General features: G+C 47.0%; 1 protein-coding gene across 1 annotated transcript in view; it reads right to left on the bottom strand.

The window, feature by feature from the left end:
* Window positions 1-792: 792 nt before the first annotated feature.
* Atp2a2 (ATPase sarcoplasmic/endoplasmic reticulum Ca2+ transporting 2) overlaps window positions 793-14,532 on the bottom strand; it is a 48,865-nt gene continuing 35,125 nt past the window's right edge. Inside the window, 11 exon segments of the mRNA XM_052169044.1 lie at window positions 793-4,773; window positions 4,855-4,972; window positions 5,423-5,556; window positions 5,800-5,885; window positions 6,769-6,971; window positions 7,273-7,493; window positions 8,179-8,514; window positions 9,251-9,469; window positions 9,549-9,671; window positions 13,423-13,554; window positions 14,140-14,242. Of these exon segments, the coding sequence (XP_052025004.1) occupies window positions 4,501-4,773; window positions 4,855-4,972; window positions 5,423-5,556; window positions 5,800-5,885; window positions 6,769-6,971; window positions 7,273-7,493; window positions 8,179-8,514; window positions 9,251-9,469; window positions 9,549-9,671; window positions 13,423-13,554; window positions 14,140-14,242 (1,948 nt within the window). The 3' untranslated portion in view covers window positions 793-4,500.

The raw sequence follows: 14,532 nt of genomic DNA, 5'->3' as shown, positions 1-14,532 counted from the left end.
TGGCGTGGCCTACAGAGTGCTTGCCTGGCATATTTCCCCATCTGTCCATGCATAACAAGCCTATCAGATGAAAATAACTGTGTTCACATCTGGTCTTCAAAGTTATTAACTGTTGCTAAGAACAGAACGTCTGTGCTGGGCACTGTGATGCATACACTCCCAGCACCTGGAAGGCAGAGACAGGTATTGTTCTAGACCAGCCTGGTCTCTAATGAGACCCTCCCTGTCTTTGTTCATTCTGAGAAAGTTTCTCCTTTGAATCTGAGCTGAAGTATTGGTGACAGTGATCTTGTAATTCTGAAATGTTAATTCAAGTTGTTTATTCTGAATGGGGGCAGATGTGGAGGTGAGGACAAGTTTGTGGATGGAGCTGGTCTACCTTGGGTTCTGGGAGTCCAACTAGGCTCACCATATGGCAAAGGCCTTTACCTGCTGAGCCATCTTGGCCCTGGGTGTTGTCAAAAAACTGTTCTACTACAGGAGCAGCCAGGACTTATTTGAAGCAAGTTAACGTCAGAATACCTGTTTATGGTGAGACTTCAGGGTCCTTTCAGTCTACTTCATTTGTCTCCTGTCCTAAACAGAAGGCCACAGCAGTCACTGCATCTCAACCGTCACACAACTCTGAGGCTAATCGTGTGTAGAATCTTCTCCTTCTGAGCTGAAAGGCCTGACTTCGGCTGAAGGCCACTGTGACATGCATTCTGCTTCCCTCTTGGTTAACTATAAAACTAATCTCCCAGGAGGCCTCAGTGCCCAACCCACCTTCCCATAAAACAGCCACTGCTCTGCTGAGGGTTTATCATAGAATAGATTTATTTACCTGAAATCATGTCTGTGCAATACCTGTTACCAGCACAGAAACTGACCTCTATTTACAGACTAGTCAGACATGCACCGTGAGAGCTGTGAGGAACTGAACTGACGCTGAGCGCTTTATTACAATAAATGCACACAATAATTGTACTGCACCAACATCTGTCTACTGCTTCTCACTTCATTAAATAAGTTACAATAATACAGTGTGGGACAGCTGGCTGCACACCTAAAAACAACCGAAGTTAGGGCCGGAGGCCTATGTTGTAACCATTCAACAGCTGTAGTGTTTTAAATGAATTTATAAATAAGCAAACTGTACAGGGCCAACTAGAAAGCATGTTTCAGTCACTATAAAGCAATCTGGCCACTTACAACTGAAGGCATGCATTACAATTATCATATTACAATTATCATAGAGGCTATGACATTTTACAGAGAAATGTGGAAACTTGGCTGATGGCTTCTGTTCTTGGATAAGGTTTCAGAACCTCATTCTTCTTGCAGCAAAGAAACCAACTTCTCTGGAGAGGCTCTCTGATTCATTATGCTAAATTGTACAATTGTTTATTATTTTGATTGAACAGCTAAAACCCCACTGGTAATACACATTTCCTCTACATCACACAGTGAGTTGGGGACTGTTTCTATTTTTCTTTTCCCCAACCTCAGTCATGCAGAGGGCTGGTAGATGTGTGGCTAACAACGCACATGCACGCACCCGAACACCCTTACATTTCTGCAAATGCTTTAGGAAGCGGTTACTCCAGTATTGCTGAAAAGGAAAGAGAGAGGAAATCAGCTTTTGGAAACAGAGCAATGTTAGAACAACTTCCCAAGACACAACAACAAGGACAGACAGAAAGAACACTGCATTTGGTCTAGAGGCAAAACCAGCCTTTCTGACTAAGGTCTGAGGCGCTTGCTGCCCGGGCACATCTAGAAGCTGTGGCTGGTGACTGCCCCAGGCCACCTCCTCCCATCGCCTAACAAAGCTCCAGGAGGCAGAAACAGAAGGCAAGTCAGGTCGCAGGCCGAGAGCCATGCAGAGGGCGAGAAGGTGAGGCAGTGGAGCGGTGAGGGCATGGCGCCAGGGGAGGGACGACCTTCCTGCTCCCTCCCTGATTGGTCTCTATGGCAGCCAGTCCTAGGCTACAGGCTTAGCTCTGCTTTAATGGCTTCCCAACTGCAGGGCTGGTCTTGATGGCAACCATGCTTCTTGGCTTACGGGGTTCTGCAGGCCACGCCAATGCTGCGGTCTCAGATGGTCTTGAGGCCTGTGCCGTTATTGGGGCTGAGACCCTACTTGGAGGGTGCTGTGGTAGCAGTTGCTGTGAGGTGGCTAGCCTTCTCTAGCCCTGCTAACTCTCTGGGGAAGCACCGCCTGAATTTTGCTGAGTGGGCTAGAGAGTGGAGCCTTTATACAGCTTTGCTGAAGAGGCCATTCAGGGAAAGCTCCAGGCTCACTTCCAGGCTAGACTGCCCCAGTGGGTTGAGGACGCTGCTGACACAATAAATGCTGGCCCTCCCTGAGTGAGGATGTCGGGCGAGGGCGGGGCTGAGTGCATGCAGGAGGCAGCCTGTGGCTGGGACTCTGCTGTGGGCCTTAGTCTATGTGGGCCAGGGAAGGCCTTGTCATCCTTGCTTGTGGCTGGAGGGGTCATAGAGGCCCTGGCTCAGGGCAACAGTAATCTAGTCTATTCTATCTGCTGGTGTTGAACAGGTCTCAATAATCTCTGGACACTGGGCAACACAGCACTCTCAGGGGCGAGAACTGTCTCCTTTAGGGGCCCACTCATTTGCAGACATCAGTGAACTAAGGACCACATCAGGACCAGCTGACGGGTCCAGCCTCTGTCAGCATGGTGCTGGGGCCCAGCATGCTATCATTCTGACTTTGTCTTTAACTCAGCTGGACCTTTGTGTTTGGCCCACTCCATCACATTAAAAATGGCAAAACCTGCCTGCTTTCCGAGATTCACTGCTCCCTGCAGCACCTGGAGGCCTCTAAGCTGCTGGTTCCCTTAGAACCTAGTACTTCCTCTTGCACCCCCAGGCCTCTGCACACCAGAAGGTTAAGACACATCCTAGAAGGATGACAGAAATTGCCTATGCAGGGTCAGCTAGCTTTCCTAGCTTTCTCAGCCAGTGAAAACCAAAGCCTTGTGACATGGTATGTATGACATGGTCTCAGTTTGGTACTAGTGACACAGCTACCTTCAGTCTGAGTCAGCCAGGTCACAAGACCCTCCTTCCCACAGCTCATAGGAATCACAGTCCTGGTCTGGGTCTACACTAGGGTAACCTGTGTAATGAGTGGCTGCCTGGTGGACACAGGAGCCATGCAGCTCACTAGCAACAGGGGCCGTGTCATTTGGTGGCACCATCTGTACACAGGCCACAGCACCCCAGTCCCACAGGGAAGATACTCACGTTAGTTGATGGATGTTGGAAGGCATTGGAGGAAAACACCACAGTTAGGACTGTTAATGACTCACACTGCCGTTAAGACTGACCTTGAACATGCGCAAACGTTCATCAGTCGTGGTGGTGGTTAGTGCCATATTCAAATAAAAATATTTCTATACAATATGTTCATTTGGTCATGTACTATTTACAGATTTTACAAAACATACACACACATACACACACACTTGCCCTTACACCAACCTACAGACAACAGGCCAGCAGAAACTTGAGTAAATGTATATCACATGACAGACCGTGCCTATACATTATAAATAAAATCCTCCTATGCAGCAGAACAGGATTCTTCTTCTCAGGAACAGGAAACTAAGGCTCTGAGTTGAGCAGCTCAGCCATGGGAACTGATCATAGGTGGTTCAAGGCCATTAAGAACAAGACAGGTATTTTTCTCTGTCCATTTAAAATGTTTTATTTTTCTTTTAAACTAGATTGTGAAGTGCCACTGAATAGGCAATGTTGGCAAACAATGTCTGTTACAATAAAATACATTAGACATTTAAATAAATAACCTTAAAAACTAGGCGAAGGTATAGAAACCCAGTCGATTGAATCTGGAGCAATGTTTTCTGCACAAGCGAGACAGGCAAACCTCGTGAAGACGGATGTAAACAGAGCCATCAGACCTACAGAAGCCGAGCGGGCTGGGGCGGGCGGGGGTGACAGAGGCTGAGGGTGCAGGAAGTGGCAAACCAAAAATACTGACTGAGGTAGCAGGACTCTGCTCAGTGCAGAAAAATTGGCTTATGAATAAAAATTAGACTGTGATACCAAATTAAATCCAGAGAATCATGCAAAAGACACAATACATGCTATTTAGTTTTTTTCTTTTAAAAACCACACACATTCATTTCCTAAGTCTGCTGCCAATTAATTTGCTGACAATGTCTGCTGGCTCAACTATCTTTGTACAAGTATGAGTATTAAACAGAACACTGTACATGCTTTTTCATCTACAAAAAAATATCTGCATAAAATAGTGTTAGTTCTCTGTACATGTCAATGGACACTTTAATTATGTGTATAAAAAAGGAAAATCTTGTCCCACTGGAGTCAGAAAAAGCAAAACAAAATCTAGATATGAAACCTCCTTCACCAGCCAATATGTTCATGTGAAAATTCAGCAGAAATAGACAGTTGCTTTAAACAATAAAAAATTAATTGATTAAGTTAAACATCTTCTGTATGTAGCGCTGTCAGTCAAGACCAGAACATATCGCTAAAGTTAGTGTCTGTGCTGTAGACCCAGACCACGAGGGGCGTAATGAGCAGCACAAACGGCCAGGAAATGCCATCGGTGCATGCCGACAGGGAGCAGGAGGATTTGGTGGCAGGCTGCACACACTCTTTACCGGGTTCCAGGTAGTTTCGGGCCACAAACTTGAGCGTCTCGTCCATGAGGATCACAGGCAAGGAGATTTTCAGCACCATCAGCCACTGGGTCAGGTTCAGCGGGGTAATCTGGAAAATGAGCTGAGACAAAGAAGGCCGTGTCAAGCTTCTGCACCTGCAGAAAGGAACCCCACCAGGTCCAGCCCGGGCCTGACGACTCACTGGCAAAGGTTCCACATAGAGGATCAAGAAGTGAAGTGACATGGACAAGCAGATGGAGCCCACGAGCCAGATGTTCTCCCAGGGGGGCATCCTCAGCAAAGACTGGTTTTCAGACAAGCTACAGGTGAGAAGAGAGGTGACCTCAGCAGAGGCAAATGCACAATGACACAAAAAGGAGGCAAGGGTTTAGTGATGTAGCTCTGGCCACGCCTGCTGCCCTGACTCTAAAGGCCTGGGTTTCCCCAGTGGGGCGGGCTGTAGGCTTTGGAGCAGCAGCTCCATCTCAGCAGGCCAGAGCTGCTGGGGACGGACAAAGACAGCCACTGGAAACTTCCGTCAGTGGCTCAGGTGGATGGAGCCTCGTGTGCTCCACTCCTTAGGGTGCAGGCAGAGTTGGGACTGCTGGTCCCATTTATACACCCTGCCACATCAGGAACCCGTGATGTGACAACCCCCCCTGCTTCCTGGGGACAATAGCTTAAAACTATGTTTGTCATTTTCTGGGAGGGAAGAGCTATGAGCTTTTCCCTCATAAACCCTAGGACCAGAGCCTACAAGACTCACTAACCTGTTGAGGGCATTACACATCTCTATGGTTACTAGGACAGAAAGTGCCATTGTCATTGGATACGGGGACTCAAAGATTGCACAATCCACTCCATCGAAGTCTGGGTTGTCCTCTTTACACTGTAGGAAATGACTCTGCAACAAAAGTGCAAACACTCCATCAGCCGGGCATACTCCCCAAACCTAGATCCCAATTCCACACCAAGCTCGGGGCCCAGCACCAACAGAGATATAGCTTGGCAGAGCCCTGGGTCCCAGAGCAACCCGAAGCAACCGCTTGATCCCAAATAGTTTTGAAGATGATCTCAAAGCACACAAAGACCAAGTGCTTACAAGGATTCACTCTACCACAAGGGGTTTAAAAAAGTGGCTAAATACCAGCTGGTAGAAGGAGACTCTTGGACCCCCGTCGGCAGCGATGAACCACCATGCAGCAGCACCCACAGTGGCAGCGCCAACATAACCTGGAAACAAACATGATGCTGCCGACATACTCTGGGCTGTGGACAGCACTGCCAACTGCAGGCTAACACACAGGCCAGAGCAGCTGACTACAGACAGGGTGTTTCTGGTTTGAAAGGAACTAGGCAATGTCTCTGGAATCTGTGAGGAAACGTTCCTGCTGAACCCACCCCACCCTCTGCACCCGAGGCGGCAGAGCTGAAGAGCAAGCGTAGGCATGCGTCACAGCGGTGGCAGGTGTCCTCCAGGGACAGCCATCAGATAGAACACCGTGTCACACCACAGTTCACAGGCAAACCGATGTGACCTTGCTGTGACCTATGTAGCTGCATTGTTCTAGCTATGGCCAAGCAGAACCCTTCCAGAGAACCGCCATCACAGTGCTGGCACCAGCCCTCACCAGCAGAGTTAGGGTTAAGTAAGAGGCCATTCCTCATCAATTTCAGGAAGCCTACAAAGCCGAGACTGGTTTATCCCATGGTCACCTAACCAACTGCAGAGCATACAGCTAACCTGGACTTACAATGGTGTACCAGGGCAGCTGGTCTGTGAGATACTGTGAAAGCCAGAGAACTGGCTAGCCGCTCTAGATTGTGTGCTCTTTGAACTAAGACAGAGATGGCAAGCACGGGCCTCCGTTAGTGGCCTCCTCTTGTTCCCCAGGTGGTAATAACACATTCAAATCTCAGCCTGGAGCCCTCAACAGGGAAGGGCCCTGGCACGTCTTGGTATTTCTATCGCTCTGAGCAAGGGGAAAATATAAAAGCCTAATGTCTCACTGCTGCTTCTCTATAACTCAAGGAAGGACAGGACGCTCAAGAGGCCTTCAGTGAGTGACCTGCACCACACAGAGCATCCTCCCACACAAGTGACAATGGTACTCACAGCCAATAGCCAGGTAACGGAAAAAGAGCCACCCGCTGATCAGCGGTTCTTTTGGGTTTCGGGGGGGTTTGTTCATGATGTCCAGGTCTGGAGGATTGAACCCCAGCGCTGTGGCAGGCAGACCATCTGTCACCAGATTGACCCAGAGTAACTGGACAGGAATTAAAGCCTCAGGAAACCCAAGGGCTGCTGTCAGGAAGATACTGTTTCCATCCGAGGGAAGAAGAGAAAGAACTCAGTGAGTTTTGGAACTATGGAAATCACTTCTCTCCCCCAGCCAGAAGCCATCAGACAACATCTAATCTGTCAAAGTTCATATGAAACTTATTAGAGGACAGACTTTTGTGATTTTAAATTACCATGTTAAGGAATATTTTCTGCACCATGAGATTTCTCTCCTCTCAGGCCAACAACCAAATTCGTCATAACAGAAGCAGCAACCTGAGAAAGTTCAACACCCTGGCCCCAGCTTGAAAGATCCTATAGTTCTAGCCAGACACCCACCAGACCACCTCGCCCACGTTGGAGGAGATGAGGTAGCGGATGAACTGCTTCATGTTGTTGTAGATAGCCCTGCCCTCCTCCACGGCAGCCACGATGGTGGAGAAGTTGTCATCGGCCAGCACCATCTCAGAGGCAGTCTTGGCCACCGCAGTTCCTGAACCCATGGCAATGCCGATCTCAGCTTTCTTCAGAGCAGGGGCATCATTCACACCATCACCAGTCTGAAAGGGAAGCCGCACTTGATTCAGCTATCACCCACATGGCACACCTCTGGGCAGAGGAAGACTTTCGCAGAAGGAAATGGGACAGAGCAGTAGTCAAATACTTTACGCAGAAAATATAAAATCAGCCACGTCACGTGAGCTTACTACAAGTAACAGAAAGGCAGAACTAAAAGGACTGGACATTTGCTTACATTGTCTTACACCTGACACTCAAAACCCGTGAGCCACTTGCACACCTCAGACACATACTTGTACTAAGTATTTTTTATAGATTAAGGACACAGCATCTTTTTTGTTGTTGTTGTTGTTTTTAGGCACAGGATCTCACTAGGTAACACAGGCTGGCCTCCATCTAAGCCAAGCATACACACACACAGTTAACACAGGCTGGCCTCCATCTAAGCCAAGCATACACACATACAGTTAACACAGGCTGGCCTCCATCTAAGCCAAGCATACACACATACAGTTAACACAGGCTGGCCTCCATCTAAGCCAAGCATACACACACACAGTTAACACAGGCTGGCCTCCATCTAAACCAAGCATACACACATACAGTTAACACAGGCTGGCCTCCATCTAAGTGCAAGCGAGCGCGCGCGCAACACACACACACACGCACACGCACACACAGAGTTACTTGTGCCATGTAAACCACTGCCCATGTCTAAGACCTTACCATAGCTGTGATCTCATCAAAGGACTGAAGGAACTCTACAATCTTAGACTTGTGCGAAGGTTCAACTCGAGCAAAACAGCGGGCATTTAAGCAGGCATCTCTCTGGGCTGAAGGGCTTAATTCATCAAACTCTCGCCCTGTAAAAGCCTTTGACGTCACATCCTCATCCTGCCCAAAGATGCCGATGCGGCGACAGATGGCTACGGCAGTGCCTTTGTTATCCCCAGTGATCATGATGACCCGGATGCCTGCTTGCCGGCACAGCTTCACGGAGGAGGCTACTTCAATCCTGGGAGGATCCAGCATGCCCACACAGCCGACGAAGGTCAGATTGGTCTAAAGGGAGAGAGCCACAGGGGTCCACACAGCTCCTCCCACCATCCTGGCAGCTCGCTCTGCTACAACTCTAAGTTTGACATTTTCTTTTTCTGCTTGCCCCTGGTTGAAACAAGGTTTCACTAAATACAGTCGAGAAATTTGTAGTATAGCAGTCTTCTGCCCCAGCCTGCTGCTCCCACGTGTCTCCAGGCCTGCCATGTATTATGGAGTTGGAGACTGAACACAGGGCTCTGATCTTGCTTATCAGTGTTGCACTACTGAGTAACACGCTCACTCCACTTATTTAACAGAGCACACCCTCATCTACTTATTCTGGTCTAAATTCTCACATTTAACATTTATCCATGGCGGCTGGGGTTTGGGGGTGCAGAAGAGCAAAAGCACTTAGGGGCTGACGGTGCCACAGCAAAGCAGTGCTTTGTTTAGGATCTTCCAACCCTGACAGAAAATTCTGGTCTAAGGAAGAAGTGGAAATGAAACCTCTCAGCTTTTTTACCAATACTTAATATTTTTAAAATATCCATTAGTAACTTGGTTTACATTAGACTTTGACAGGCTTGTCTGAACTTGTCTTGACTGCTCTACTTTGAAAGCAGATTTACTAAATCCTTAACTATTTCTGTTTGAAGCAGCAATCCAAACAAGGGTGACTCCTGTGACCTGGCCAAAGGACAGCTGCCTGTCCTCTGGCAGTAGAGGCTGGGCAGTGACTGTGCTGGTGAGGTGGAGGTACCTCGTATTTGATGAAGTTAGCAGAATCTTCCAGGTGCATCTCCTCTCTCCTCAGTGGGTTGTCATGAGTGGCCAAAGCCAGGCACCGCAGTGTGTCACTGCCACTGCCCCACTCCCGAATGACAGACATAATCTTCTGTTTGACACCAGGAGTCATGGGGACCTTAGTACTTCCAACTCGGATGTGGGTGCACCTGTCGATGACCCCTTCAGGAGCGCCCTGAGAAGGGGAGACTCAGGTCAGCAACTGCACCTGCCTGTTTACCTGCTAAGAGAGCGTCAGTCTGCGCAGTACTTGCCTTCACAAACATCTTGCTCATGGATGTGCGGCTCGGTTTATTTGGTGTACAATAGACGGACATTGATTTTCTATCACGTGAAAACTCTAGAGTGAATTCCTTCTTCATCAGCTGTTTTATGACCTGTAGGGAGGGGATCAGAGAGGAAGGAGCACTGCTGGATTATTATTTCTAGACATTTTATATCTACTCAGATACACATTAGACATTCATTCTATGACAGAGCCTGGTACTGTTCATGTGTCGTCACCACACTGGTCTTTGGGAAGTACGGTAGCCTCAACAGCAGCGAACAAGTTAGCAAGCTGCCTTCACAAGTGTCTCCGGTTTGGGAATAGACAAGAATGTAAAACTAAGATATACTGAAGGCCACAAGGGGAGAAACTGTGCAGGACAACCATAGAAAGCTTTAAACACTGCTGTTAAGAACTGTCTAAAGAGCTGGTGTGGTGCTACATGCCTATATCCTAGCAACTGAGAGGCCAAGGCAGGAGGATATCAAGTTCAAGGGTTGCCCCAGATACATAGTGACAATGCATTATTTTTTTAAAGATTTACTTATTATATGTAAGTACACTGTAGCTGTCTTCATGCACCAGAAGAGGGCATCATATCCCATTACAGATGGTTGTGAGCCACCACGTGGCTGCTGGGATTCGAACTCAGGACCTTCGGAAGAACAGTCAGTGCTCTTACCAGCTGAGTCATCTCACCAGCCCCAACAAAGAATTTCTTAAAGGGAGATGTGTAACACCATTTGACAGAGTGGCAGTTAGCTGACTAGTCCAATGGCACAGGGTGTGGGTCCAGAGTATGTTCTCCAAAACCTTGCAGTCCACACTGCTCTGTCAGTGAGGGTCACTAGATGTTTTCTGTGGCTGCAGCAGTAAAGTACATTCCTCTGTATTATAGAGATTGGTCACGGCGCCATGAGACTCAGAACATTCAGTGTTCAACATTATATAGCCAAAGACAGCATGGGAGTAACTAGACAACAATGGTCAAAGGCTAGGAATGAATATCTACTTCTTGGTAGGCTAGGGGAGATCAAAGAGACCCTGGAGAGCAGCCAAGCCTGGGGACACAGGAATTCAACGAGCGAGCAGAGCAGCACCAGTCCTCTCCTTCAAGCACTCAGTCGCCTCCCACTGACTGACACTGACTCTGCTGGACCCTGTCGGTACATCACTTCTTACCCAAATAAATATCCCGACCTAAGCAGGATGAAGGCCTTGTGCATGTTTGGCAAGTACATTACCACTGAGCAAATTCCTCATCCCCAGGTTAGGTTCTAAGCCAAGCAGAGTAACAGACAGGTAGAGCCATCTGTCTATAGAGACAATGACTAAGTGGCAAATACCTATTAGCACCCACAAAATTGTTTTATTCAACTTCAGACTGGCTAATCTCATGAGGCTCCAGCAAGCCAAAGAGGAAGAGTGTAGGGAGCCAGCTCTAGTGATGGTCTGGAGGTGCCCAACAGTGGCTCCTGCACAGGCAGGGCTGCCCATGCTGCCCTGGGCTCACCCTCCACCGCCGCGCCACACTGGGGACCTTTGCCATTAGGATTCTGCAGATCGAGTGAGTAGAGATTTTTCAAGAAATACTTTGCAGATGGCAGTGTTGAAAGCTCTTAGATGACCTGTCAGCTTCTTAGCTGTTACGTTTACTGACAGATCATAACTGCTTTTTTTTTTTTTGTTGGGGGGGGGGGTGCTGTGCATCCTTAAGCACATGTTGAGTTATAATTCTAATTCTATAATCATTAGTTTTCAAATTTTAACATTCTTTCAATTGAAACTTGTAGCATTAATTTCTACCTTTGTATCACCTCTGTGAGATGGTGTCTTGATAACTATAATAGCCCAGGTTAGGATTATAGGTACCTGACTGCCTTTTCTGGTTGGCCATGCAATATCCTGATAATGGCAACTTAGAGGAGGAAGTTTATCTGTTGCAAGCCACAGCCTACCTGGCAGGAAAATCACTATGGCAAGAACTTGGGAGAAACACCACACCCACAGCCGAGAGCAAACAGCTGATGATGCACAACACTAGTCCTTAGCACACCTCCTACCAGGACAGTTCGCAAGTCTTTCCATTTCAATTAACTCAAGAGAATCCCTTAAATGTCAATCTCATCTAGACTATTCTTCACTGACATGCCCTTCCCAAGTGTTGACACAATGCGAACCACAACAGGCAGGCTGCTGGCTTTTCCATGCATGAGGTAAACATTCTAAAAACAAAGTCATGGAGGATTGCTGGTTATCAATGCCCACTTCAATAGCGGCAGCATTAGGTGACTTTTTAATGTAGCCTGCGTGATTTACTGGCCATGCTTCACGGATCAGCAGCAAGTTCTACTCGGGAGTCATCTGTATGCCTTTGAAACAGTAAAAAGCACTCCTGGCCTCAACTAAAAAATAGGAAAGAAAAAGAAAAATAGCTGGGTGTGGTGGTTAGGATTAGGAGGTAGAAACAGGCAGGTTTGAGTTCTGGCCAGCCTAGTCTACAGAGCAACTTCCACAACAACCTGGGCTACACTGAGAAATAATGTCTTAGAAGTACAAAAGAAAATTTAAAGAGAGAGAGAGAGAGTAATAAACAAGTTTTGGTGAATGTTCTCAATCTTTATTAATTTCCCATCTCAGTATTCATTTGGTTGATTTCTGGGACACATCAGAACTCCCATTTTCTAGCTTCGTTTTTCATTTCTCAAAATTATTATTATTATTATTATTATTATTAATTTTGGGGGGGTTTTTTTGGATTTGGTTTTTTCAAGACAGAGTTTCTCTGTATAGCCCTGGCTGTACTGGAACTCACTCTGTAAACCAGGCTGGCCTCGAACTCAGAAATCTGCCTGCCTCTGCCTCCCAAGTGCTGGGATTACAGGCGTGTGCCACCACTGCCTGGCTTCAAAATGATTTTTTAATGTTTTAATTTTTTTTTCATGAACATTGGTGTTTTGCCTGCATGCATGCATCTGTGAAAATGTCAGATCCCCTGGAAATGAACCTGGGTTAGTCCTCTGGGAGAGCAGCTCGTACTTTTAACCACTGAGCCATCTCTCCAAGACCCCCATTTGAATTTGCCTGGTGCACTGAAGTCAGAAGAGGACAACCTCTGGTCCTCTGAACAGGAGGTGCATAGTTCTTTGCTGCAAGGTGGGTGATGGGAGTCAAACCCAGGCCCTCTAAAAAGCGGCCACTGCTTCTAACAATGGAGCCAGTCTCTCCAGCTCCAAAACCCTCAACTTCTGACTTGTCTATTTTGTGACATTTAACAATTATAAACAAATTAACCACTGGATTTAGCACAAAGTCGTGATTCAAAAGAGGTTCTGAGGGACTGGTAAGTAGAGGCATGAGCCCGACTGGAATGGATCTGAGAACTTCAACACTTTTCACTGAGTTAAACAAACGGGTTGTCAAATGAAAAGTAGGGCAAGGGACAGCTCTGAGGTGAAGAGCATAGTTATTTCTCCAGGCTGCTGAAGAGACAGCAGACAGCCGGAAATGCAGGCAGGAGGAGCTGGGCACTCCCAGGACTAAGCACAGCTCACATGTAGTTTCCTCAGAAAAGGCAGCCCTTGTGAGACACCTCTGACAGTGTGCTGATAATTGCTGGGTGGGGCTTATTTTCTGCTTTTTTTTTTTTTTAAATGTGATTTGGTTGTTTGCCTAATTAATGAGCCTCATTCTACAACTTGTGGCAATCCTTCTGGTATCCACATCCTGAGTGCTAGGAATACAGGCATATGAGATCATTGTACCTGGCTGTGACTATCAGGAAAAATGTTGAAGAACAACAGTATAATCAACAGTATAATACAGAATAATGGTATAAGACACCAAGCTCAAATACTGACCGAGTTGCAAGCATTGGCACGTTCTATTTTAGAAAGTCCCTTCAGTTCAGTATCAAATACATTCATCTTCTCTACCAGGCACGTGAGAGCAGTCTCCGTCGCTTCTCCAACTTTTTCATACACACCCTTTGCCTGCATTGTTGAAAGAAGTCAGTGTCAGTAGAACAGCTTGTCTTCCCCAGTCCATGTGAGAAAAGACAGTACAACCACAAGACACTAAACTGAGTTATTAAGATATTTATTCCTTTCAAGTCCTTGATCATCCCAGGTCACTGTTTACTATTCTAATAAGTTAGCATTCTCTGGCAGAGACCTAGCCTTTGAGAAAGAAAGCAAATAATTAACCCCACCCTTTAACTTTTTCCTCTACTACTACCAACACAACCGTCTAAGCTCTAGTCTGTGCCTGAAGACACACGGCAACTGTGTTTAAAAAGTACAACCCTCACCCTCACCCTCACAATGACTTGTAGCCCGAGTTCTGGTCCTTCAAAGGGTGCATCGGTGGTCAGAACATCACGACACACTATGTTTCTTAGTAAAACAACTGCAGCGCCCAGCCACAGGGCTAGGAAGGGCACCTGGCCTTTTATCAGCCATGCCACATGGAACAGAAATTGGAAATTAAATCAGAAACTTATCTTTCAGAGTAAGGAAGATGGCATTTTAAAATTCCACTCACCCACCCTTGAGCCAGGGACAGACAAGGAGTCTTACCTCGTTATAATCCAAAGCAGAGTCGTTACACAGAGCGCAGATCGTGGCTAACTCCACCAGCCCATCATACTGATGGCACTTCACTGGCTTATCATCCTTTTGCCTATCAAAAGAGAAAAGACATTTCTGGGTCAAAACTTGACTCAACTTTAGATAAAAACAAACAAACAAAAGACCCTAGATAGGGGCTGTGTGCCACAGTGCAACACGTCCGTACAGAGGAGGTCCTTATCTCTCCCACAATAAGGGTCCTGACACGATTTCCACTGCCGTGCAGAGAGAGTGCTTTTGACACTCTACCTCCCAGGTGTTTGAACTAAAGCTCACTTTCTATCCCTGCACAGCTCTGAACTTCACAGGCATGCAACAGCCCAAGGGATGAAAACAGGAGTC

Source organism: Apodemus sylvaticus, chromosome 22 (assembly GCF_947179515.1).
Source record: "Apodemus sylvaticus chromosome 22, mApoSyl1.1, whole genome shotgun sequence".
NCBI lineage: Eukaryota > Metazoa > Chordata > Mammalia > Rodentia > Muridae > Apodemus > Apodemus sylvaticus.
This window is presented reverse-complemented; position numbering and strand designations above follow the sequence as displayed.